Consider the following 26,712-nt stretch of genomic DNA (forward strand, 5'->3'; position numbering starts at 1 on the left):
AACCATGAGAACTAGCACATTCAGAAGTCATCATCCTCTCTCCCCTGCCCTGCATCTCTTGGCCAGAGAGTGAATTAATAAGTCAGGAGTTAGGACCCAGAGATAGTTTTCAGACTTACACGATCTGACAGCTGGCTGGAAACCAACGAGGTGTACTTTCAGAGACATCACTCGTCACCCGATGTGGATGGTTTGAGCCCAGGACGCCCTCTCTGGGCGCCACTTTCTCTGGTCCCACTTTAGACTTTGAAGCCCTGCATTTTCTTTCTCCCACCCCCTTTTGGATAGAAATATCTTGCTGTTAAAGAGAAGGAATCACATCTCTCAAGCGGCCGTCATGATGCTGGCAGCCTTTGTCCTGGTGCTCAGCGCCCTGGGTGTCACCGGCTCAGGTAAGCTCAAGTTAAAGTAGATTAAAACTTGATCACTGTTGGTGCTGATAATGTTAGAATCACAAAGTGCAGGGTGTAGTATCTTTAGGATAACCTTTTAAGGTGTGGCTCCGGTGACCAATTCTGTGAAATCTGTTACATTGTAAAGAAATCTTAATTATGAATTTCATAACCTTTATGCTTTTGTCATTATTGTGTTATTCCTTTTGAATCCTTATGAGCTTGGTAGGAGGATATAAAAGTGAAGAAAATGTTAGTGAATGCACTAAATGGAACTCAGAGAATTGTTAAGATATTTGGCATAGGTACTGACTGCATCAACCTTTTAATAGCATATCTATTAATATTCACTAGAGCTGTGTGTAGATAATTATCCAACATATCATGTGGATATAGAAATACTTGCTTTATGTATGTAGGAATATTTAGTATGATTGTATATCACAATTGAACAAAAATGTATCTCAAATACCTATGAGCCTGTGTGAGTATTCTATGATGGTTATGGAGAGGAAAATAGAGGAATACTGAATAAAAAATGAGGGCAAATAAAAAGAGAGTGAAGAGGAAAGGGGGAAAGTAACTAAAAAGGTTAGGGAAGAAACGGTCATTGTCATCTGACAGTTTTCTGGGTTTTGGAATCGTTTTGCTTTTCCTGTAACTTAAGAACAGGAAACTGACACCAGAAACCATACAGAGCCAGGAGCCAGATGGTGAGAAACTGTGTTGTTCTGTTAGCACTTTGTATTTATCTGTCACTAGTGTTGTAGCCACATGTGATTACTGCAATTTTCAGATGGCGATGGGGAGGCACTGAGATAGATTTGCCCAAATCCTGAAATAAATCCTGGATTTAAAAATCATAGGGCTGTAAGGCACACACATCTGAACATGATTACAGTTCCAAAAATGTTGTCTTTCCCCACCACTTGGGACTCGAAAACAGAGTCATTTCTAAGAGCAGAGAGTGTCAAACCCACTTTCAAATATCACTAAATCTGTTCTCTGAAAACTCTGAAGTGCAACTTGTCAATCACAAAAATAATAATCAACTTCCTGTGTTTTAGCATGCAATTTATCATTAAAGTAACTAACCATCGACATCTATGCAAATCATGTTTTTCTGCCTTAATGTACTAGCACATATTTCCTATGCAAGAATCGATTCTTCCCATTCTTTCTGCAGAGAAACCAGGGGTGATTGACATAAACACTCTTGCTTCACCTGCCCAGCCTCCATCCTCTGCTGTGCCCAGCAGCAATTACATAAGAAAGTTGCAGTCAGAGGAGAGCCTGGTCCTCGGTTTTCCCCTGGGGGCTGCCAGCATTTGAGTCTGTCTATTTCTGTCCCAGAGCTATAGGAAATCCATGGAATAACCTGGAGTAACTCCTGAATTTCATTCTGAGAATTCCCAGAGCCACTGGAGTCTATTTTTAGATCTGTATCACACATTAAGAAAATCGCTTTTTTTTTTTTTTTTTTACCTAAACCACATTTTTCAAATTTCAAGGGACAAGCCCTCCCTTCTGTGTTTCTGACTTCAGGGGCAGGATCCTTATCTACGGCCAACAGAACTCCTCTTGTGTTCCTAATTCATACTTTGTGTGTTTATGTCTGAACCCAGAAACAGATACTGTGTCTTATTTATCTTCCCCTCACTCTGACATGTCACAGGATGATGTGTGTTTATTCACTCAATAAATATTTATTGTGGATCCACCATATCCTAGAAACAGATCCACCATGTGGGACATGAGGGGGGATAAAATAAACATGTTCTAAGAAACCCTCAAGCTAGCAAGTATCCATGAAAGTCTTATTATTTGAGTCCACCTTCGGGCTAGCTGTCCGTGTTAGTTACTGTGTTTGTGGTATGATTTTTTTTTTTTTTTTTTGGACAAGGTGGTGATAATGAAAGGCAAAACCCTGGAGTTCCCATTTTGGCTCAGTGGGTTAAGAACTCAACGTTGTCTCTGTGAGAATGGGGGTTTGATCCCTGGCCTCGCAGTGGGTTAAGGATCCGGTGTGGCTGTGGCTGTGGCATAGGTCACAGAAGCAGCTCTGATTCAACCCCTGGCCTGGGAACTTCCATATGTCCAGATGCAGCCATAAAAAAGAGATATATACATATACATACATACACATACATATATATACGCACACACAAACACCAAAAGGTGTCAAACAAAAAAAAAAGGCTTTCCCAACCATACTTGCTGAGATTTGAAATTCTTCAATTATTTCTTTTTTAAAATTATAGTTGATTTACGATATTGTGCCAGTTTCTGCTGTGCAGCAAAGTGACTCAATTATACATATACATATATGTTCTTTTTAAAATATTCTTTTCCATCATGGTCTATCCAAGTAGACTGGATATAGTTCCCTAAACTGTACAGAAAGACCTTATTATTTATCCATTTTCAATGTAATCATTTTCAATTATTTCTTTACTCTCCTCACTGAGGATACACAATAGTATTGTTTTCAATAAAACCATAAATAATCATGGGAAATTTCATCTATTAAGTTTTTAAATTGAAGTATAGTTCATTTATAATATTATATAAATTTTAGGTGTATGATAAAGTGATTTACAACTTTTCAAGGTTATATTCCACTTACCGCTACTATAAAATATTGGCTATATTCTCCACCTTGTACAATACATCCTTGTGGCTTGTTTCATTCTTAATAGTATGTACCTCTTACTCCCCTCCCCTTCCTCCACCCTCCCTAGCAACCACTAGTGTGGTATCTAGATCTGTGAGTCTGTTTCTGTTTTGTTACACTCACCAGTTGGTTTTATTTTGCTCATTTTTAAGTTTTGTTGGGTTTTTCTGTTTTGTCTTTTTGCTATTTCTTGGGCCATTTCTGCGGCATATGGAGGTTCCCAGGCTAGGGGTCCAATCGGAGCTGTAGCCACCGGCCTACGCCAGAGCCACAGCAACGTGGGATCCGAGCCGCGCACGTCTGCGAACTACACCACAGCTCAAGGCAATGCTGGATCCTTAACCCACTGAGCAAGGCCAAGGACCAAACCCGAATCCTCATGGATAGCAGGGATTAATCACTGGGCCACGATAGGAACTCCCACGAAACTCCTTTTTTTTTTTTGTCTTTTTGTCTTTTCTAGGGCTGCTTCCGTGGCATATGGAGGTTTCCCAGGCTAGGGGTTGAATCGGAGCTGTAGCCACCGGCCTGCACCAGAGCCACAGCAACACCAGTCCGAGCCGCATCTGTGACCTACACCACAGCTCCTGGCAACGCCGGATCCCTAACCCACTGAGCAAGGCCAGGGATCGAACCCGCAACCTCATGGTCCAGTCAGATTCATTACCCACTGCGCCACGACGGGAACCCGAAACTCCTTTTTTTTACCCAAAAGAGACAGTGAAAAGCATCTCTGACTGGCAGCACATTGCCCTCTGAAGATGTGTGTGAGACCTAGTGTGTGTGTGTGTGTGTGTGTGTGTGTGTGTGTGTGTGTTGGGGGTGGCAGGGGACTGTGGGCAGACCCTGTCCAGTCTGAAGCAAGATGGCTCTGCCTGTCACTGTAAAGTGCTGGGTGTCCGCCTCCCTGGAGGGTGACCCCAGGGCAGTGCCCATTCAACACCCCCTCACCAAACCCCCAGCAAAGCAGCCTGCCATGTGCTGGCTACATAATATATAATAATATATTAACATTATTAAGTAGTATTTATTTATTTGTTTTATTAATTTATTAATTATACATATTAATTATTAATAATAACATAATCTAATATAGAATAATTCCGGGGTTAACAGACACCAGTGTTCCCCCCAACCAAACAGCTGCTACCTGTAACCTGGTTTTGGAACACTGTCTTTCTGGGCAATAGCTTGAAACAACAGTTTGGAAAAAACAGTGCCAACAACACAGCAACAAAAATAGCAGTAGCAGAGTTCCCTGGTGGCTCAGTAGGTTAAGGACCCAGCATTGTCACTGCTATGGCTTAAGTTCGATTCCTGGCCTGGGGACTTCCACATGCCGCGAGTGCAGAAAAAAAATAGCAGTAACAATGAATATGGGTTCATAGAAGTGAATTGTTGCAACAGTTATTTTGTGGCAATAAGGTCATGGTGGAAATTCTATGCCTCCTCAATCCTCAAAGAACGTCATGGGCTGGTGGAAAGATGACAGCTTGGGAGTCAGAAGGCCATACCACCTCCGTTCCTGCCTCCCCTGGGTCTGCACCTGTAAAATGAGAGGCTCACATCTTTTTTGGGGGGGATGCTGCACCCACAGCATATGGAAGTTCCTAGGCCAGGCAACCACTACGTTTTCTTTGGAAGTTTTGTTCACCAAATAAAACTTAGTTCTCAACCTCTAGGTTATGCATTATTTTTCAGGCGACATTGTGGTTGATCCCTTTGGGGTCCATGTGTTGACCTCATGAAGGGAAGGTCCTGTGAGAAAGTAAAGGTCTGAGTAAAGTCTAGAGTCTACTTTTATTGATTTTTTTTCTTCCCGTTTTATTGGGATGAAGTTGGCATACAGCTCGATGTAAGTTTCAGGTGTGCAGCATAATGATTGGACGAACAAACATTGTGAAATGATGACCATGATATGTGTAGTGAACTTCCATCATCGCATAGAGATAAAACTTTGAAGAAATAGAATAGAAATGAATACTTACAGCTGTGTGCCTGGGGATGCTGCTGAGGTGTGCTCAGCATACTGTTTTTGCGGAATCAGGCTATTTAGAAATACACCAGGGGGGAAGGGAGAGGGATGGACTGAGAGTTTGGGGTTAGTAGATGCAAATTACTCCATTTAGAATGGGTAAGCAATGAGGTCCTGCTATACCGCACAGGGAACTATATCCAGTCTCCTGGGAGAGACTATGATGGAAAGAAATATAAACAAAACAGAAGTTCCCATTGTGGCTCAGCCAGTTAAGGACCGGATGTTGTCTTTGTGAGGATGCGGGTTCAATCCCTGGCCTTGCTCAGTGGGTTAAGGAACTGGCATTGCCATAAACTTCAGCAGAGGTTGCAGACATGGCTGGGATCCCGCGTTGCTGTGGCTGTGGTATAGGCTGGCAACTGCAGCACCGATTTGAACCCTAGCCTGGGAACCATATGCCACAGGTGGGGCCCTAAAAAACAAACAAACAAACAAAAAAGAGTGTATATATGTGTATAACAAAGTCACTTTGGTGGATAGCAGAAAATAGCACAAGACTGTAAATCAGCACTTTAATTTTAAAAATTAAAAAAAAAAAGACACGCCTATCCAGATGTGGACCCACCCTGCGTCCCCAGTTAACTTTGGTTCCCTCTGTCTTGCAGCCTCTGCAGGATTCAGGTCCATCGCCGAAGCAGAAGACGCTCTGCTCAGACACTTATTCCAAAGTTACCAGAAATGGGTGCGCCCTGTCTTACACTCTAACGACACCATAAAAGTATATTTTGGATTGAAAATATCTCAGCTCGTGGATGTGGTGAGTCAGCCTCTGCCCCAACCTGAAAAGAGCGTGCTTTTCTTCACCTGTTCTCCAGTCTAAGATTTTGTTTCTTTTCTCCAAGTTGGCCAGTTCAGGTTTTTTTTTTTTTTTTAAGGGCCGAACCCATGGCATATGGAAATTCCCAGGCTAGGGGTTGAATGGGAGCTGCAGCTGCTGGCCTACACCACAGCCACAGCCATTCGGGATCTGAGCATCGTCTGCAACCTACACAGCAGCCACAGCAACGCTGGATCCTCTTAACCCACTGAGCGAGGCCAGGGACTGAACCTGCATCTTCATGGATACTAGTTGGATTCATTTCCACTGCGCCACAATGGGAACTCCCAGGTTAGTTTTAAAAATAACTTACTGGATTAAGGATCTGGCGTTGCCGTGAGCTGTGGTGTAGGTTGCAGACTCGGCTTCGATCCCGATTTGCTGTGCTCTGGCGTAAGCTGGTGGCTATAGCTCCGATTCAACCCCTAGCCTGGGAACCTCCGTATGCTGAGGGAGCAGCCCAAGAATTGGCAAGGAAAAACAAAACAAAAAAAAAAACACAAAAAAACTTACTGGGAGTTCCCGTCGGAGCTCAGTGGTTAACGAATCCAACTAGGAACCATGGGGTTGTGGGTTCAATCCCTGGCCTTGCTCAGTGGGTTAAGGATCTGGCGTTGCCATGAGCTGTGGTGTAGGTTGCAGACGCAGCTTGGATCCCGAGTTGCTGTGGCTCTGGTGCAGGCTGGCGGCTACAGCTCCGACTGGACCCCTAGCCCGGGAACCTCCATATGCCACAGGAGCAGCCCTAGAAAAGGCAAAAAGACAAAAAAAATTAAAAATAAATAAATAAATAAATAACTTACTGTGAGAAAAAATCTGCCCCCAGAAACCACTGAAATGAGCCATGAGCTGAGGAAAGAAGGAGGAGAATGTCATTTTCCTTGCAGCGCTGGGCTGGACAGGGCTGGGTGGGTGGGGAGGGGGCTGTTTGCCTGGGGGGCGCAGGGGATGTGGCTGCTAGGCAGCCAGGCCCCTGGTGGTTTTTTGCAGCAGCCAAGGTGAACACCAGGGCAGGAGCCCGGCTGAGCCAGGACTGACTCAGTATCATCAGGGCTGAGACAGGCTGGGCAGGGGTGCCTGCAGGGAGAGAGGACAGATGGTGACCCATCCTGTCTCGGGTCCCCTCAGGACCCCAGACCTTCCCCCTGACACACCCATACTTGAACATTCTCTGCTAAGTTTCCCGTGGGGCTCACGCTTCTGCCATGATGTCCCTGGGGAAATCAGTGAACTTTACAAAACCAAATTCTGCTGCAGGTGCAGTCATAAAATGATATTTAAAAAACTTTAAAAAAGGAGTTCCCGTTGTGGCTCAGTGGTTAACGAATCCGACTAGGAGCCATAAGGTTTTGGGTTCGATCCCTGGCCTCGCTCCATGGGTTAAGGATCCCGAGTTGCCATGAGCTGTGGTGTAGGTTGCAGATGTGGTTTGGATCTGGTGTTGCTGTGGCTGTGGCTGTGGTGTAGGCTGGCGGCAACAGCTCCCATTAGACCTCTAGCCTGGGAAACTCCATATGCCATGGGTGCGGCCCTAGAAAAGACAAAAATAAATAAATAAATAAATAAATAAATAAATAAATAACAACAAACCACCACCAACAACAACCAAATTCTGCAAAATCATCCTGCTGTAGTCCCCAAAGGCCTAGAATAATTCTCCCCGGTTGTCCCTATCCACTCACCCCCAAGGATCAATGGCTTCTAGAAAGCATGCAAAGCCCATTTCTGATTTAGCTAATGTTTTGTTCTACTTCACACCCTTACCAAGCCTTCCTTCAGTTATGCAATTTTATATAAATATCACCACAGTGAACAACTACTTGCCTTTTTTTTTCTTCTTACTGTGACGCCTGTGGGACATGGAAGTTCCCAGGCTAGAGGCTGAATCAGAGCTGCAACCGTGGTCTATACCACAGCTTGAGGCAAAGATCCTTAACCAACTGAGTGAAGCCCAGGATGAAACCTGTGTCCTCACAGAGACAAATTTGGATCCTTAACCCTATGTCAGGTCCTGAGCCACAAGAGGAACTCCTGCTACTTGCTTTAATTATTCTTCTTCACTTTAAGCAAAATATGCATAATATTTTCAGGTCCCAGTACCATTTCATTGTTCTTAAGTTGAGGCTCCTTTTCACTTTGGACCTTCAAAGACTCAGAGAAGTCTCTCTGACAAAATAATAATAATCATAATAATCCAGGAGTTCCCATTGTGGCTCAGAGGAAACACTTCAACTAGTATCCATAAGGATGAGGGTTCGATCCCTGGCCTCACTCAGTGGGTTAAGGATCTGGCGTTGCCATGAGCTGGAGTGTAGGTTGCAGATGTGGCTCAGATTCCAAGTTGCTGTGGCTGTGGTGTAGGCTGGCAACTGTAGCTACAATATGACCCCTAGCCTAAGAACCTCTATATGCCTCGGGTGTGGTCCTAAAAATTAAAAAAAAAAAAATTCCAATGCACAGTTTCACCTAATTTGAATTGACCTCTTTTTTAAATTTTATTTTTTAAATTAATTATTTTTTTTCTGGAAGTTCCTGGGCTAGGGTTCGATTCGGAGCTGCAGCTGCCAGCCTACACCACAGCCATAGCAACACCAGATCCAGTCTGTGTCTGTGACCTACACCACAGCAGGCAACGCCAGATCCTTAACCCTCTGAGTGAGGCCAGGGATCGAACCCACTTCCTGATGGATATTAGTTGGGTTTGTAACCTGCTGAGCCACAGTGGGAACTCCTGAACTGACCTCCTTTTTTATTTTCTCAGGATGAGAAGAATCAGCTGATGACAACAAACGTGTGGCTCAAACAGGTAACTGTCAGTCCAAGGCCTGTCCCTCTCCCCGTTTCCATTCTCTTCCACTAAGAAAGGCTCCCATTGGAAAAATCATTATTTTAAAGAGCATCCTGGTTCTTCAGGGAGATATTTGGGAGTCTTTGGGGAGAGTCTATTCTTTTTGGAGAGAGTCAGAGGGCAGTCTGGAAGCTCACAGGCACACCTCGCTCTGTCTTGTTGCTCTGGGAATGGGTCTGTCCGCAGGTGGCAGGTAGGGGGGTAACTCTGACACAGAGGCCTGGGTGCTGGTCCCCTGGTGACTTGGAGAAAGTGGGAAAGGCTCCATTGCGCAACTGTCCCCCGTTCAAATTACCGTAACAGGATAAGAAAATCAGGGATGTCCGGAGTTCCCTTGTGGTGCAGCAGGTTAAGGATCTGGCATTGTCACTGCAGCAGCTGCTTTGACATGGGTTCAGTCCCTGGCCCATGAACTTCCACATGCCCAGGTCTTGGCCAAAAAAAAAAAAAAATCAGGGATGTTAAATTCCTCCTCCTCACTGGTCCTTCATGGTCCTAAATGTTTTCCCTTGAAAGAGGAAACAGGCCACCCACCATCAACTTCAGAACCTGGTGAAGCCCAAGTCAGCATGATGGCTCAGCAGGCCAGAACCCAATTAGTGTCCAGGAGGCTGCAGGTTCGATCCCTGACATGACTACAAAGCACATGAATGGTTTTCAGCTCTTAGCTTGAACGTAGCCTGCTTCCTGTTCAGAGGCGCTCCTTCTAGAGTTGCAGGAAATAATTACCCTTCAAAACCCAAGTTTGCATATGTCATGTAAAGGAAAAAATATTGACACTTCCTTGATAGAAAGTGAAAAGTTTGATTTCATTGCTTACTTTTTATTTTTTTGTTTGTTTTTCTTTTTATGGCCTCATCTGAGGCATATTGAAGTTCCTGGGCCAGGGGTCGAATCAGAGCTTCAGCTGAGGTCTACTATGCCACAGCCCTGGCAACACGGGATCCAAGCCGCATCTGCAACCTATGCCACAGCTTGCAGCAATGCTGGATCCTTACCCACTGAGTACAAGACCAGGGATCGAACCTGCATCCTCCTGGACACTAATTGGGTTCTTAATCTGCTAAGCCACGACAGGAATGCTGTTTTTTTTTTTTTTTTTGGTTAGTGATCACTTGTTTTTTTTAACAGATATCCAGGTACTACATCATGTTCTAGAGATTGAAAATCTTCCTGGTGGGGCTATGTTAAGCATCTTGCTAAAGTTTAACATAGGAGTTCCCGCTGTGGTGCAGTGGTGTCTTGGGAGCACTGGGTCGTAGGTTTGATCCCCAGCCCTGCACCACTAGTGGGTTAAGAATCCAGTGTGGTTTAGATTGCAACTGTGGCTTGGATCTGATCCCTGGCCCAGGAGCTCCATACGCTGCAGGGTGGCCAAAAAGGAAAAAAAGAAAAAATTTAAATATGCGCACAACATTTTTCATGTGTTCATGTTGACAGGTGTTAGTCATCTATTCAAGTTTAGTAAGTTTGTTCAATTCTTTCTGATTCGTAAGGTTCCATCTGGTTTATAAGGAACAATGGATAAATGACACTGTTAGGGGATTCCCCAGATGTCATCAGCTGTCATAAAATTTCTACCGGCCAAAAACTTTGATCAAAGTTGAATAATTATGATAATAATTATTTTTACTAGTTTCTAGTCCTCTGATTCTTTACCTGGGAGCTATGTTCACCTGCTATGAAATGGATCTGCATATTATTTTATTTGCAAATAAGAAAGTCCAGGAGAAAGTAATAAGCTGGGAATGTAGATATAAAAATTACAATTTAGGAGTTTCTGTTGTGGTTCAGCCGGTTAAGGGCCTGACATAGTGTCCACGAGGATGCAGGTCTGATCCTCGGCCTCGCTCAGTGAGTTAAGGATTCAGCGTGGTGGTGGATGTGGCGTAGGTTGCAGATGAAGCTCAGATTCAGTGTTGCCATGGCTGTGGTGTAGGCCAGCAGCTGCAGCTCCTATTTGACCCCTTGCCCAGGAACTTCCATATGCTGAGGGTGTGGCCATGAAAAGAAAAAAAATATTAAATAAATGTATTTTTCGATATACCTATCTCATTCCTCAGGACTTATCCACTTTTGTACCTTAGAGGCTGTGGAATTTGGAGGTGCTTAGAATTCATAAAAATCAGTAAGTCCCATATTTAGAGGGAGAGAGTGGGAGGGATCGGGAGCTTGGGATTATCAGACACAACTTAGAATAGATTTACAAGGAGATCCTGCTGAGTAGCATTGAGAACTTTGTCTAGATACTCATGTTGCAACAGAACAAAGGGTGGGGAAAAAAAAATGTATGCATGTAAGGATAACTCGGTCCCCTTGCTGTACAGTGGGAAAACAAAACAAAACAAAACAAAACAAATTTAAAAAAAAAAGAAGTCCCATATTTGAGCTTTCAGGGTAAAGAAGAAAAACTTTTCTGCTAAAGGGTGAATAGGCTCAGGAAGTCAGCAAAAATAAAATGAAAAAACAGATTCTCACCGTTTCACGCACACCTGCTCCGCCTGCTCCTTGAGGTTAAGCTCTTACACATAAAGCAGTGGTCCAACACTCTTCCTTTGAGATAGTGAGGACTTCTTTGGAAACAAGAAGTCATTTCAGCCAAAGAGAACAAGGTTAGACATGAGAAGAAGCTGCTACTCCTCAGGCCTTAGCCGTATTTTGGGAACACCTTCCAGAAAATCATGCCCCAGAATCACAGTGGCCTAGTGAGTGTCTCCAGGTCAAGCCAGAACCGACACCTAAAAATCCAAACACCCAAAACAGAGCAAAAGAAATCTTCAAGGAGAAGTGGGGAGTGGGGGTAGTAGCTGACTGACAGAAAAGCCAGCTGGGGGCTTTGGTTCCCGTGTCATAGAAACAATGAGAATAACATGGTTTCATTGCATTAATTTGCAGTGGGTTGTCATCAATCTTATCCATTTACATTTCTCAGTCTCTCTGAGTTAGCAGAGTGGGTTATCATTACTCAATAATTCTGTAAAACAGATTTGGAGTGGGAACGTCACAGTAGATATTAATCAATAAGGGCTACATTACGGCACAAACAATGTGAGAGCAAAAAAAAAAAAAAAAAAAAGAAGGAGAATCTAGGGCCTGGCCTGGGAGGCAGGCAGGGAAGGCTGCATGGAGAAGGAGGCATTGGAGCTCCACAGTGATGTTACTTTTTTTGTGTGTGTTTTCATTTTTAGGGCCGCACCTGCAGCATGTGGAAGTTCCCAGGTTAGGAGTCAAATCAGAGCTGCATCTGAGATCTATACTCAGCTTGTGGCAACACCAGATCCTTAACCCACTGAGCGAGATCAGGGACCTAATACGCATCCTCACAGATACTGTGTTGGATTCTTGACCCACTGAGCCACAATGGGAACTCCCATGATGTTATTTTACACATTTTTTTTTGGCTTTTTGAAACTAAAAGGGCAAGGATTCCCTGGTGGCTCAGCAGGTTAAGGGTCCAGTACCATCATTGCTGTGGCCTGGGAATTTCCACCTGCCATGGGTGGGGCGGCTCCCCCCCCAAAAAAATGAAAAGGGTGAAAAACAGGACAAGAGAAAACAAATGATAAAAAGAAGATAAAATTGAAGTTCCCATCCTGGCTCAGAGTTTAACAAACCCGACTAGGATCCATGAGGACACAGGTTTGATCCCTGGCCTCACTCAGTGGGTTAAGGTTCTGGCATTGCCGTGAGCTGTGGTGTAGGTCGCAGATGTGGCTCAGATCTGGTGTTGCTGTGGCTGTGGTGTAGGCTGGCGGCTTCAGCTCCAATTGGACCCCTGGCCTGGGAATCTCCATAGGCCTTGGGTGGGGCCCTAAAAAGCAAAAAAGAAGAAAAAGAAAAAAAGAAAGAAAATAAAATTGACATTTAAAAGAAATCACCATAAGCGTTTTACACAGATCTCCATTTCAGAGCAGCCAACGACAATATTAAGATCCACTGAGCTCCAGCCTGGTAACTATGCTGCATGTGTCCTGGGAATGAACTCACTCGTTCAATGCTTGCAGCCCCTGCTAAGATAAGTCTATGATTATTCCCACTCAGCAGGTGAGAAGACTGAGGATGGAGGGCTGAAGTGATTTGTCTCAGGTTACACACTATTAAGTGCAGTCTAGCTTGTGTAAAGAAATGGTCTTTGGAGTTCCTATTGTGGCTCAGTGGGTTAAGAACCCAACTAGCATCCACAAGCTTGCAGGTTCAATCCCTGGCCTCGATCAGTGGGTTAAGGATCCGGTGTTGCAATGAGCTGTGTTGTAGGTCGCAGATGCAGCTCGGATCTGGTGTTTCTGTGGCTGTGGTGTAGGCTGGCAGCGGTAGCTCCAATTTGACCTCAAGCCTGGGAACTTTCAAATGCCACAGGTGTGGCCTTAAAAAAAAAAAAAAAAGAAAAAAGAGAAACCATCTCCTTCCTCAGACTAAAGGGAGCTGACAGAAGGGGCCAGGCTCTCCTCTCCAGCCTGTCACTGTGGAGTCTAGTTCTTATCCTGGTCTTCTAAGGCTTTGATTCCCCACCACTACCACGGCCATCTGGGATGTCTCGTGGAGTTGGCCTAGAAAGATACTGAGGGGAGAAGGAGGCTTGAATCGACTCCATCTTCCATGGATTCTAGAGGGTTTATTGAGATCCAGGCACTCCGCTAGATCCTGGATGTACAGAAGTCAAAACACAGCCCTGCCTTCAAGGAGAGGACATGGTGTTAGCTGTGTAAGAATAACTACTGTAATATGGTAAATACCGTAAGAAAAGTATACACATAAGGTACTTTGTCGTTACAATAATGACAGTGAAACAGGGAGTAAATCAGGGAAGGCTTCCAAGAGGAAGAGGCATTTAAGCTGGATCTTGCAGGATGAGGAGAAGTCCTACGAGCCCTGAAGATGGAGAAATTGTGACCCACCTGAATAGGCTTCCTGCTAACAGAATTTCCTAAAACTCTCCCATCAGAGCAAACCTACAGGAAACTCTCCATCCCTGCCTACCTAAGTCAAAGTCAAAAATGACCAAACTGGGAGTTCCCATTGTGGCTCAGTGGGTTAGGAACCTGATATGCTGTCTGTGAGGATGCAGGTCCCATCTCTGGCCTCGATCAGTGGATTAAGGAGCCAGCGTTGCTGTGGGCTGTGGCGTAGGTCACAGATGCAGCTCTGATTCAATCCCTAGCCCGGAAACTTCCACACACCACAGATGTGGCCATAAAAAGAAAAAAAAAGACCAAACGTCCATCTTTTCTCATTCCCCTCTCAGACACTGAAAAACGCTCCCTAGTTCATTTCCACGGAGAGAATAAAATTCTGCCTACTTGCAACAAAAAGCATATGCTGGAAGCATATGCAACTGAGATGCTTGTTTTGTTTTTTGTTTTTTTTTAACCCAATTCCTCTGCCTTAGCCTCTATTTCCTTAGTTCCTGTCTGGTATGTTTCGACCTTTCTCTTCTCTCAACCAGACCTTTACAGTCACACTCTTAGTGACATCCTGAGAAAAGTCCTCTACGTGGAGCTATTTTTATGCCATTGATTTTATTTTGCAAACTCGTTTGTCTGCCTCCTTTGTATTTCCAGAGAGTAATCCAAACGCTATAAATCATAAATAGATATCAACACTGACTCACAAAAACCACATGAGAAGGTACGCACTGCCCTAGCGGTTCGGATTCTGCCTTGTCATGGTCAAGGGTAGGAAAACTGCATTGCGGGCGCCCTAAAGGTGATGGAAGATGAAGCCATCCTGTCTTTAATGATGAGAGGTTGGCCCCTTGCCTAGTTGTTTTCGTGTGAATGATCTTGGCCACAGATGTCGAGTGCACTTCCTGAGCACCCACTATGTGCCAGGCACTGTGTAGGGCCCTGCACCCAGCATAACTGGGGGCAAACTCCAACTAACCGGTAAGGTTCTGAGAGGCTGGGTTTCAGGCACTGCATCTGAGAGCAGGCTGCTGTCTCATCCCCATGGCAACCTTGAGGAAAATAAAACTTCCCTCAACCTCTGCCCAGGCCAACATCTTAGACCGGTGTTGTTTCTCCAACAACTGATTCCCAATCGGATTTTTTTTTTTTCTTTCTTTTTTTTAGGGCTGAACTTGTGGCATATGGAGGTTCCCAGGCGAGGGGTCAAATCAGAGCTACAGCTGCTGGCCTATACCACAGCCACAGCAACGTCAGATCCAAGCCTCATCTGCAGCCTACATCACAGCTCACAGCAATGCAGGATCCTTTAACCCCCTGAGTGAGGCCAGAGATTGCACCTGCATCCTCATGGATACTGGTAAGGTTCGTTTCTGCTGAACCACAACAGGAACTCCTCCTGTTTGTTTTTAATTAAAAAAAAATTTTTTTTAACAGAAGAAAGGGTGGGGGAAAAACTGTAATTGCAATGTATACATGTAAGGATAACCTGACCCCCTTGCTGTACAGTGGGAAAATTAAAAAAAAAAAATTTTTTTTTGTTGGCCGCACCCAAGGGATGGGGAAGTTCCTGGGCCAGGGGTCAAACCCGAGCCACAGCAGCAACAAGGCCAGATCCCTAACCCACTGAGTCACCAGGGAGCTCCTCATTCCTATTTTAGATCAATAAAAAGTTTAGAAATGTGACAAACCCATTGGGTAACTCCTCGGAGCTGGATTTTAGAGAAACCAAGAAGTCGGTTTGTCTCTTAACAAACTGCTAAGCCTTGCCTTAAAGCTCTAGGCCACCTCCCCTAAGCTTGCTTATCTTCCACAACCTGCAGTGGCATTCCACATCTAGGAATTTACCTCAGGCTTCCTCACCATCTTGCTTTCCTTTTCTTTCTACAGCCTCAATCTGGCCTTGGCAGAGGAGGCCAGTGTGGTTTTTTGTTTGTTTGTTTGTTTGTTTGTTTGTCCTTTTTGCCATTTCTTGGGCCGCTCTCGGCAGAGCGGTATGGGCCCATCTGAGCCACGTCTGCGACCCACACCACAGCTCACGGCAACGCCGGATCCTTAACCCACGGATCGAGGCCAGGGATGGAACCCACAACCTCATGGTTCCTAGTCAGTTTCATTTCCACTGTGCCAAGCTGGGAACTCCTGGGTTTTGGGGTTTTTTTTTTTCTATTTTTTTTTTCTCAGTCAGAGATTAACTTGGTAACTTGTCCCTGACCTGCCTGAGCTCCCCTGTTCCCTGCACTAACAAGCTCTCAACCCCGGGACGGCTGCACAGTGGAGCTGGTGTTTCTGCCAGGCTTGGGGAGTCTTGACCAGGACCAGCCCCAGGAGCGCTGGCTAATTGTCTCTAATCTCCTCTTTGAAAAAGGGAGAGACAGTTAATCTCCAAATGTCCTCAGGGTTTCCCGAGAGACCAGGGATGTGACCAGGAAGTCTCAGAGCTCCTCAGAGAGCTGGCTCCGACTTCTTGCCCTGACACAGCTGGCTCTAACAGGAGCAGTGGTCCTGCAGTGTGGGCTCGGCCAGCCCCCCCGGGTGGACCACATTCTGGTGGAAATTCTGTGAGCCCCTCCAAAGGGCGGGTCAGGGAGAACATCTCCGATGCTCCAGGTCTGGCTACCAAAGGACACCAAGGTGGTAGGAATGTCTCGCTCAACGCCGCAAAGGAGCACAGCTAGTAAAAGGATGTTCCAGGGCTTCTCTATCTAGAACTCAGACTTTGGACTCTAATTCAGTGCCCTCTCTTTCCTGGGTATCCCAAAGTAAGCAGCATTGACCACAAGTCTCACTGTTCCTTTTTCCTTACTGGCCAGGAATGTAGCACTCTGAATCCACTGGAGATGTATTTGTATCCTCCTCAAATATTCAGGAATGTCCTTCATTCATCCATCCACTCACATCTGCTGTTCATTCTGGCCACATCGATGGCAGACCTGCTCCCTCCTTTGTGGCACCCACTACTCCTTCCTTCCCTCTGTCTCAGCTATGATGTCCTCTCATCAGAACCTCCTTCCCTGTCCTGTATCTTTACACCCAAACCACCCCCTTCGAGGCCATGACCACAGAGTGTAGTGGTTGTTTCCCTGTTAGTTTGCACATTCTTGTCTGAGGCAGCCCCAGGCTAGGAGGACAAGGCAGCCATGCTTGGGGCTGGTATGGGCTTTGCATACTTAGGAAAGAATTAATCCTCCCCAGGAATTCCTGTTGTGGCTCAGCAGTAGCAAAACCAACTAGAATCCATGAGGACATGGGTTCCATCTCTGGCCTCGCTCTGTGGTTTTGCTATGGCTGTGGTATAGGCCACCAGTTGCAGTTCCGATTTAACCCCTAGCCTGGGAACTTCCATATGCCGCTGGTACAGCCCTAAAAAGATTAAAAAATGAAGAATTGATCCCCCTAAATTGTGAGCCTACAAACCACTGGCCCTGTACTACCTCTGGCCACAGCTGTTTATTTTGCTGCAAGACAAATCTTTCTGGTTGAACAATTTCTCACCCCGGGACTTGACCCACTTCCCTGAGAACAGTCTGTACAGCTGATGTGTGTTTGCTGGGATTTGCACCCAGAATTTGAGCTATCCACCTCCCTCCTTGGAGGTAGAGCTGGGCTTAGGTAAAGACAGGCTGTGTTTATAGAAGAAAGGAGACAGGATTCCAGAAGCAGGAGATTTGATTTCTGGTGATTTTTTGATCTTTTCATTCCCAGAGGAACTGCGTTGGCATTTACTAGCTGTGCTCACCAATGCTCTTTCAAAAGACGGAGTGAGAGTATAGGAACCCAGCCAGCTCACCCCATGTCCATCCCCAGGGCTCATTGCCCGTGTGCCTGCAGCTTATTCCTTGCTAAGATCTACTTTCACGTAGAATATATATACTTTTTCTGGAGTTCCTGTTGTGGCTCAGCAGAAATGGACCCAGCTAGTATCCATGAAGACTCAGGTTCGATCCCTGGCCCCACTCAGTGGGTTAAAGATCCAGCGTTGCCGTGAGCTGTGGTATAGGTCCCAGACGTGGCTCCCACGTGGTGTTGCTGTAGCTGGGATGTAGGCCAGCAGCTGCAGTTCTGTTTTGACTCCTAGCCTGGGAACTTCCATATGCCGCAGATGTGGTCCTAAAAAGCAAAAAAATAAAAAAAAAAAAAAAAAAGATTTACTTTTATTTGGCTGCACCCACAACATGTGGAAGTTACCAGGCCAGGGATCAAACCCTCACCACAGCAGTGACCCTAGCCACAGGAGTGACAATTCTGGATCCTTAACCTGCTAGGCCACCAGGGAACTCCTAAATATATTCTCTCTCTCTCTCTCATTTCTCTCTCTCTCTCTCTCTATATATATATATATATATACAAATGACTAAAAACTCAGTAATAAGATAACGAATGATCCAATCAAAAATATGTAAAAGTTTTAAGAATCACTTCACCAGATAAAATGTATGGATGACAAGCACATGAAGACATTTAGTCACTAGGAAGTTACATATAAAAATCATAAAGAGGAGTTCCCGTTGTGGCTTGGCAGGTTAGGAAGCTGACTAGTATCCATGAGGATATGGGTAAGATCCCCAGCCTTGTGGGTTAAGAATTCGGCATTGTTGCAAGCTGAGGAGTAGGCCTGCAGCTACAGCTCTGATGGGACCCTTGGACCAGGAACTTCCATGTGATATAGGTTTGTAAAAAGAAAAAAAAAAATCATAATGATATGCCACTTTACAACTATCGTTAGGTAGTTAAACTTTAAATGCGACAATACCCAGTACTGGAGATGACACCAAATGGCCAGAATTCTCATGCATTGCTGGTAAGAACACAAAATTATACAGCCAGTATGTTTCATATAAAGTTAAACATACTATATAGCTCAGCCATCCCACTCCTAGGTATTTACCCAAGAGGAAAAAAAAAAAAAAAAAAAAGAGTGCTTTTCACTCCCAACAAACTACAAAATGTTTATAGTGAATTAATTTATAATCGTTTACAAACTGGAAAGAATCAAATATCATACCTGGCGAATGGATAAAAAAATTGTGGTATATTCACACAATGGAATACTTCTTATTAATAAAAACGAACAAACTGCTAATCCAACAGAGAAGAATCCAAATGCATTATGAGAAGCAAAAGAAATCAGAGTGGAAAGGCTATCCCCTCTATGATTCCATTAGATGACATTCTGGAAAAGGCAAAATTATAGGATCAGAAAATAGGTCAGTGGTTGCCAGGAATTGGGGATTTGGCAGGGGAGGCTGATTACAAAGAGGCACCATGAGGAAAATTTTGGAGGAAACAGAGCTGTTCTGGTGTCTTGATGGTGCTGGTGACTATTCAACTATTTGCATATAGAGTCGTATACAAAAAGAGTGAATGTTATTGTAAGTAAATTTTTAAAACATAAAAATGAAAATGAACAAACAAAAAAAGGCTGCTCTGAGTTCCTTCCAACATTTCTGAGATTCAGGCTGGCTGCCCATAGTAGAAGCCTCCTTAGCAGGAGGCAAATTATTCATAGGGAGGAAATTATATTTGCTTTTTAACATGGGCAGAGGAAGACAGAAGCTTGTGAGTACAAGTAAACATGGTAAATACTTTATTAGTTTAAGCTCTTAAACTGTCAGTCTTCGTATGCATGTTTTCCGTAAGCATGCACGTGAATTTTTTTTTTTTTTATCCTTTCAGTTATAGCTTTTTTTTTTTTTTTAGTGGCCGTATCTGCAGCACATGGAGGTTCCCAGGCTAGGGGTTAATCGGAGCTGCAGCTGCCGGCCTACACCACAGCCACAGCAACGCCAGATCCAAGTTGCCGTCTGTGACCTACACCACAACTCAAAGCAACACCGGAGCCTTATCCCACTGGGTGAGGCCAGGGATTGAACCTGCATTCTCAACCTTAGTAGTCAGGTTCATAACCCGCTGAGCTGCAATGGGAACTCCTCGACTGTAGCTTGTTAAAGACCTATATCTTTTTAAAGTTTTTTTTTTTTCCAAGGATCAACCCTCACAAATATTGTCTGAGAGAGACAAAGTCTTATCTAGAGTGTGCGGGTCCATCATTTTCCAGGCATCATGCATATTTCAATAGTTCACCATGTACTGAATCAGCCATCTGCTGACTCCTGATTTTTTAATGACAAAGTTGGGATCACTGGGGCTCCAGGAAGCCTCACACTGGGCACTCCCTCCTACCTTTCTGAAATGTCATTTAATATTATCCTGCATCAGTCCTCGACTGCCTACATGACGGATAGTGGAATAGAAGAACTGAATTTTTAGGTCGGATTTCCTGAGATGTTAGATCCCAAATCTTTTTAAGAAGGCCCACTTCCACTGTAATTGGGTCATCCGAACATCATTCTCTTGACCTTCATAATCCGATCAATTAATGCTCAGGGTTGTTCCTCTGGACCCATCAGCCCCCATAAACCATGCTAAATGATTTCATTCTATTACAAGACAAAATATGCAAGCATCTGGAGCCTAACCACGTCAGGAATGTAGTTTCAAACTGGAGTTGTGGCCTGCAAAATAAATTCAGATTAGAACTTCAAAGGACATTCTTGGAAAATATTTTTTCCATTGGATGAAAGTTATAATGTCATCAAGAGTGGTCAGCAGATCTGGATGTTGCATATTAACGTATCGGGGGGATGTTGGTCTAAGACTACCGACTGATAATTAAAATCACTTGCACCCATTATCATGGACCAAATCTCCTAGGATAAACAGAATTAGATCTATCTTTGCTGTTCTTTTGTTGCTTAGGAGAAAAGAGGCTGAAGAAATAAATCAGGAAACTGGTATTTGCTGCTCAGCCTTTTCATTGGGAGGTAGATTCTGCAACTTTTTTTGGCCACACCCACAGCATGCAGAAGTTCCCTGGCCAGGGATTGAACCTGTGCCACAACAGTGACAATGCTGGATCTTTAACCACTGAGCCACAAGGGCACTCCAGATTTGGCAATTTTGGAAATCCCGGACCACACAGGTGTGAGGGCACCATCCAAAAAACAGGACAGCTCAAGCAGTAACCTGAACTGCCATGAGCCACGGACAAGGTCATAAGGTTTAGAGGATGAATTTCCCATTTAAAATAAAACACTAGGGGAGTTCCTGTCCTGGCTCAGTGGTTAACAAATCCGACTAGGAACCATGAGGTTGCGGGTTCGATCCTTGGCCTTGCTCAGTGGGTTAAGGATCTGGCGTTGCCATGAGCTGTGGTGTAGTTTGCAGACATGGCTCGGATCCCGAGTTGCTGTGCCTGTGGTGTAGGCCGGCAGCTACAGCTTGGATTAGACCCCTAGCCTGGGAACCTCCATATGCTGTGGGAGCAGCCCTAGAAAAGGCAAAAATATGAAAGACAAAAAATAAAATAAAAAAGAAAAAAAAAAAAAAAAAAAAAAAAAAAAAAAAGAAACACTAGGGAGTTCCCATTGTGGCTCAAAGTGGAAACAAACCCAACTGGTATCCATGAGGACACAGGTTTGATCCCTGGCCTCACTCAGTGGGTTAAGGATCTGGCATTGCTGTAAGCTGTGGTGTAGGTCACAGACATGGCTTGGATCTGGTGTTGCTGTGCCGGGGTGTAGGCTGCAGCTGCAACTTCAATTCGATCCCTAGCTAGGGACTTCCATATGCCGCAGGTACAGCCCTAAAAAGCAAAATAAATAGATAGATAAATAGATAGATAGATAAAATAGATAGATAGATAGATGGATGGATGGATGGATGGATGGATGGATAGATAGATAGATAGATAGATAGATAGATAGATAGATAGATAGATAGATAGATAGATAGATAGATAGATGGATAGATAAAATAGATTAGAAAATTAACATCAAGATTCCAAACCCTAGTACCTTGAGTCTGCAGAATTAAATTCCAGTATGTTAATGTCATGCAGGAATGGACCGACCACAAATTACGCTGGAATCCAGATGAATATGGTGGAATTCACTCAATTAAAGTTCCTTCTGAATCTCTCTGGCTTCCTGACATAGTCCTCTTTGAAAAGTAAGTATCATGGAAGAAAAGTCCACTGATCAGATTAGGAGTTGAAATAGAAAAGCCCAATTGTGGCAAAATAATTAAGAGGAGTGTACAACGTTTATAAGAGAGTAGTTCCTTTTTTTTTTTCATTTTTTAAAGTTTTATTGACATCTAGTTGATTTACAATGTTGTGATAATTTCTGCTGTACAGGAGATGATTCAGTGACACACATGAGAATTGTTCCTTTTGAAAACATGGTTTGACACTGTAGAATGTTCCTTTTGAAAATGTAGGAGTTTCAGCTGTGGTGAAAACAGGGTCTGTGGCATCTTGAGAGCACTGGGGTGAAGGTTCAATCCCTGGCCTGTCACATTGGGTTAAAGGACTTGGCTTAGGTCGCAACTGCAAGTTTGGATCTGATCCCTGGCCAGGGATATCCATGTGCTGAAGGATGGCCCAAAAAAGGGAAAAAAAAAAAATATATATATATATATATATGGTTTGACATTGTGGTAGGAAAGTAATAAAACACACACAGTACATTGGTGGGAAAACAAAAAACTGCTCATACGTGTTCCACTAACCATCAAGGGCACCATTTTGCCACAGTGCTGATGGACGGTTCGAAGGCTCACTCATGACCAAGGCCATCGTGAAATCCAACGGGACAGTGGTGTGGACGCCTCCCGCCAGTTACAAAAGCTCCTGCACCATGGACGTCACCTTCTTCCCCTTTGACAGGCAGAACTGCTCCATGAAGTTCGGATCCTGGACCTACGACGGGACCATGGTGGACCTCGTCCTGGTGGACGAGAACGTGGACAGGAAGGACTTCTTCGACAACGGGGAGTGGGAAATACTCAACGCCAAGGGCAGGGCGGGGAGCAGAAGAGAGGGCATGCGCCGGTACCCATTCGTCACCTACGCCTTCGTGCTGCGCCGCCTGCCGCTCTTCTACACGCTCTTCCTGATAATCCCCTGCCTGGGGCTGTCCTTCCTCACGGTGCTCGTCTTCTACTTACCTTCCGACGAGGGGGAGAAGCTCTCCTTATCCACCTCCGTCCTGGTTTCCCTGACAGTTTTTCTCCTGGTGATTGAAGAAATCATCCCATCTTCCTCCAAGGTCATCCCGCTCATTGGCGAGTACCTCCTGTTCATTATGATCTTTGTTACGCTGTCCATCATCGTCACGGTGTTTGTCATTAACGTTCACCACCGATCCTCCTCCACTTACCACCCGATGGCCCCCTGGGTGAAGAGGCTCTTCCTGCAGAAACTCCCTAAACTGCTTTGCATGAAGGACCACAGGGATCGCTACTCTTTCGCAGATAAAGAGGACAGCCAGCCGGCAATGAGAGGGAAAGCCCTAGAAAAAAAGAAACTGAGGCACATGAGTGAAGGAGAAAAAGTTCTGGTTGCTTTCCTGGAAAAGGCTGCGGATTCCATTAGGTATATCTCCAGCCATGTGAGGAAGGAGCATTTCATCAGCCAGGTGAGCAAACTGTCCTGAGCAGGGACTGAGATTCTAACATCTGTTTCATTTAGGAAGTTTCTCTCTTTGTTTAAAAAGTGACCTTAGGCTGGAGTTCCTGTCGTGGTGCAGCGGAAATGAATCCGACTAGGAACCATGGGGTTGCAGGTTCGATCCCTGGCCTCGCTCAGTGGGTTAAGGATCTGGCATTGCCGTGAGCTGTGGGATAGGTCATACACGCAGCTGGACCCTGAGTTGCTGTGACTGTGGTGTAGGCCGGCAGCTGTAGCTCTGATTCGACCCCTAGCCTGGGAACCTCCATATACCAAGGGTGTGGCCCTGAAAACGCAAAATAAATAAATAAATAAAATAGAATGTGACTTTATGCTTCACATGCATAAAACTTAAGCCCTGGAGATACCACTGTGGCTCAGCAGGTTAGAACCCAACTGGTATCCATGAGGATGCTGGTTCGATCCCTGGCCTCTTTGAGTGGTCAGGATCCAGCATTGCTGTGAGCTGTGGTGTAGGTTGCAGACACAGCTCGGATCTGGCATTGCTGTGAGCTATGGCTTAGGCTGGCAGCTGCAGCTCCAATTCGACCCCTAACCTGGGAACTTCTGTATGCTGCAGTTGTGGCCCTAAAATGGAAAAAAAAAAAAAAAAAAAAAAAAGTAAGCCCTGATGCATAATAGGGAATTTAGTATGGATTTTCAGAAAGAAGTTCACAAAAACAGAATGAACAAAAGAGAAGCAACTGTAGATTAAGCACTATGTCTTATCATTAGAGGTAATTCTATTTAAAATAATCCAATTCTCCATTTTAAGTTGGTTATCCCATTCTACTGGTCATTTATCTGTCATTTTTCGTGGGATGATGAATATTCCTTTTTTTTTTTTTTTTTGTCTGCAACTCAGCATAGGGAAATTCCCGGTCCAGAGATCAAATCTGAGCAGCAGCTGCATCACGGTGGAAACTTCGATGATGGCTATTTCTCTCTCTTTTTTTTTCTTCCTAGGCCTGCACCCAGGACATATGGAGGTTCCCAGGCTAGGGGTCAAATCGGAGCTACAGCTGCTGGCCTGCACCACAGCCACAGCAACGCCAGAACCGAGCTGCGTCTGAGACCTACACCACAGCTCTTGGCAATGTCAGATCCTTAACCCACTGCGCAAGGCCAGGGATGGAATCCACATCCTCAGGGATCCTAGTTGGTTAGTTACCATTGAGCCACAACGGGAACTCCCCCATGATGGGTATTTCTATTCAAAATATTTGGAGATAAGAAAACAGAATAAAGTTTTAAATTAACATAAAAGCATGGTGTTACAGTACATATTTCACTAAGGGAAGAGGGTGTTGTTATTTAGTTTATTTTTTTTTTAATGTGGCAAGGGTATGGATTTTAGACCCAAAACAGTCCTGGATCCAGATGCTACCTGTGTTCCATTTGACTTCAGACAAGCCCTGAGCTTTAGTTTTCTGAAACCTCCCTTGAAGCTTTGCTGTGAGGGATTAGTGATATCAAGTACAAATTTTGCACATGTGGTCTCGGCCTCATGATTTTGTACTAAGTCAATAAATATTAATTCTCATCTTTCTTCCCCTCATCTCCCTTCCCTCCTCAATTTTTTTTTTTTTTTCTTTTTAGGGCTGCACCTGCAGCATATGGAAGTTCCCAGGCTAGGGGTCAAATACAAGCTGCAGCTGCCGGGCTATAGCACAGCCACAGCAACTGTGGGATCTGACCCACGTCTGCAACCTACACCACAGCTTACGGCAAAGCCGGATCCCCAACTGACTGAGTGAGGCCAGGGATCGAACCCACATCCTTATGGATTCTAGTCAGATTCCTTTCTGCTGTGCCATGATGGGAACTCCTCCTTTCCCTCCTCTAAATGATCCTTCCCCAATGGAAGGGAAACATTATTTGACATATAAATACTCAGCACATTAAGTCTGTTGTTTAAAACATGTTAATAGGGAGTTCCCATTGTGGCTCAGCAGTAACGAACCTGACTAGTATCCGTAAGGACTTGGGTTCAATCCCTGGCCTCGCTCAGTGGGTTAACGATCCGGCGTTGCTGTGAGCTGTGGTGTAGGTTGCAGACGCGGCTCGGATCCCGAGTTGCTGTGGCTCTAGGAAAAAAAATAGGCCAGAGAAGCCAGTGTTGCAGGGGGTGTGTTAAGTGGCTTCTGAAAACTTCAGGGCCTATAATCTGAACAGCACTTTTTTTTTTTTTGTCTTTTTACCTTTTCTATGGCCGCTCCCGCAGCATATGGAGGTTCCCAGGCTAGGGGTCTAATCAGAGCTGTAGCCGCCGACCTACGCCAGAGCCACAGCAACGCAGGATCCGAGCCGCATCTGCAACCTACGCCATAGCTCATGGCAACGCTGGATCCTTAACCCACTGAGCAAGGCCAGGGGTCGAACCCGCAACCTCATGGTTCCTAGTCAGATTCGTTAACCACTGCGCCATGACAGGTACTCCTGAACAGCACTCTTTTCAAGTCCCTTGAAATGATTTCAGAACAGTTGCCCAGCATCCTGAATGGGAGGCATTGTTTTCTCTGTTGCAGGTGGTGCAAGACTGGAAGTTCGCAGCTCAAGTTCTCGACCGGATCTTCCTGTGGCTCTTTCTGGTTGCATCCATCACAGGCTCGGTTCTGATTTTCACCCCTGCTTTGAAGATGTGGCTACACAGTTACCATTAGAAGCAAGTCTCCAGAGCAATCTGCACCCCACATATAATGACAATCACACCTTAGATCTAATCACACCGCTCCCACTCGTACACAGCATCCAAACACACATGCTTCCCAGGGGGCCCGGAGCATGGATAGTGTCCTGTGTTGGTCTCAGGGAAATTGAACCTTGGGCATCTGCCCACAGTAAATTGGTGTTGCCAGGAGAGTGAGTTGGGTTTGGATCAAGTAGAGCCTCCTAAGACCCCTTCCTGCCTTGGCTTCTGCAGACATTCAGGGAGGAATCCTGTGTCCAGGCCCGAGGTCATGAGCCAGGACACACTAGGCCCATTGCAGTGGCACCAAGAACTCCAAGAGGTGACATGGGCAGACCTGGGTCCTTCTGCTGGTGTCCCTGGTGGTTTTGCCTGGCTGCCCGCGGGCGCTGTGTATCCTTCTTCTGTAGCAATGTTCTGAGCTGCTGGGCAATTCCAACTGGTACCAGGGCACTGGCACGGCACACTTGTCATTAGGATGATTTCAAGAGTGGTACCTCAAGTCCCCCCAAGACATGGTATTCATTCAAAACAGTCTGATCTTCCTCTAAGGCAAGCATTCCTCAGGGCTCCTTTATGGCCTTACAAGGGTTTTCTGATGGTGAACCAGAGTGACTGCGAATTGCAACCTGCTTTAAAGTCAGAGCAAAGTAATATCAGGAGAAACAATGTCTTTGGCTACCAGGAGGGTGGTCACGAATACCCCATTGTCTTTTCCTAGAAAACGGAAATACTGAACATTCTCTGATGATGTTTTCTATGTCCTGTCATCTGCTGTAATCCTTTTTTTTTTCTTTTTTTGTCTTTTTGGGCCACACCTGTGGCATATGGAGGTTCCCAGG

The 26,712-nt window shown here is 45.0% G+C and overlaps 1 protein-coding gene across 1 annotated transcript; it reads left to right on the forward strand.

Annotated features, from left to right (window-relative positions):
• Positions 1-26,712, forward strand: CHRNB3 (cholinergic receptor nicotinic beta 3 subunit). Its single transcript, XM_003359872.5, has 6 exons — positions 1-392; positions 5,710-5,861; positions 8,683-8,727; positions 21,571-21,680; positions 22,267-23,149; positions 25,710-26,712. The coding sequence occupies exons 1-6, from the start codon at positions 338-340 to the stop codon at positions 25,842-25,844; spliced, it is 1,380 nt and encodes a 459-aa protein (XP_003359920.3). The 5' UTR covers positions 1-337; the 3' UTR covers positions 25,845-26,712.

This window comes from Sus scrofa, chromosome 17 (genome assembly GCF_000003025.6).
Source record: "Sus scrofa isolate TJ Tabasco breed Duroc chromosome 17, Sscrofa11.1, whole genome shotgun sequence".
Taxonomy (NCBI): domain Eukaryota; kingdom Metazoa; phylum Chordata; class Mammalia; order Artiodactyla; family Suidae; genus Sus; species Sus scrofa.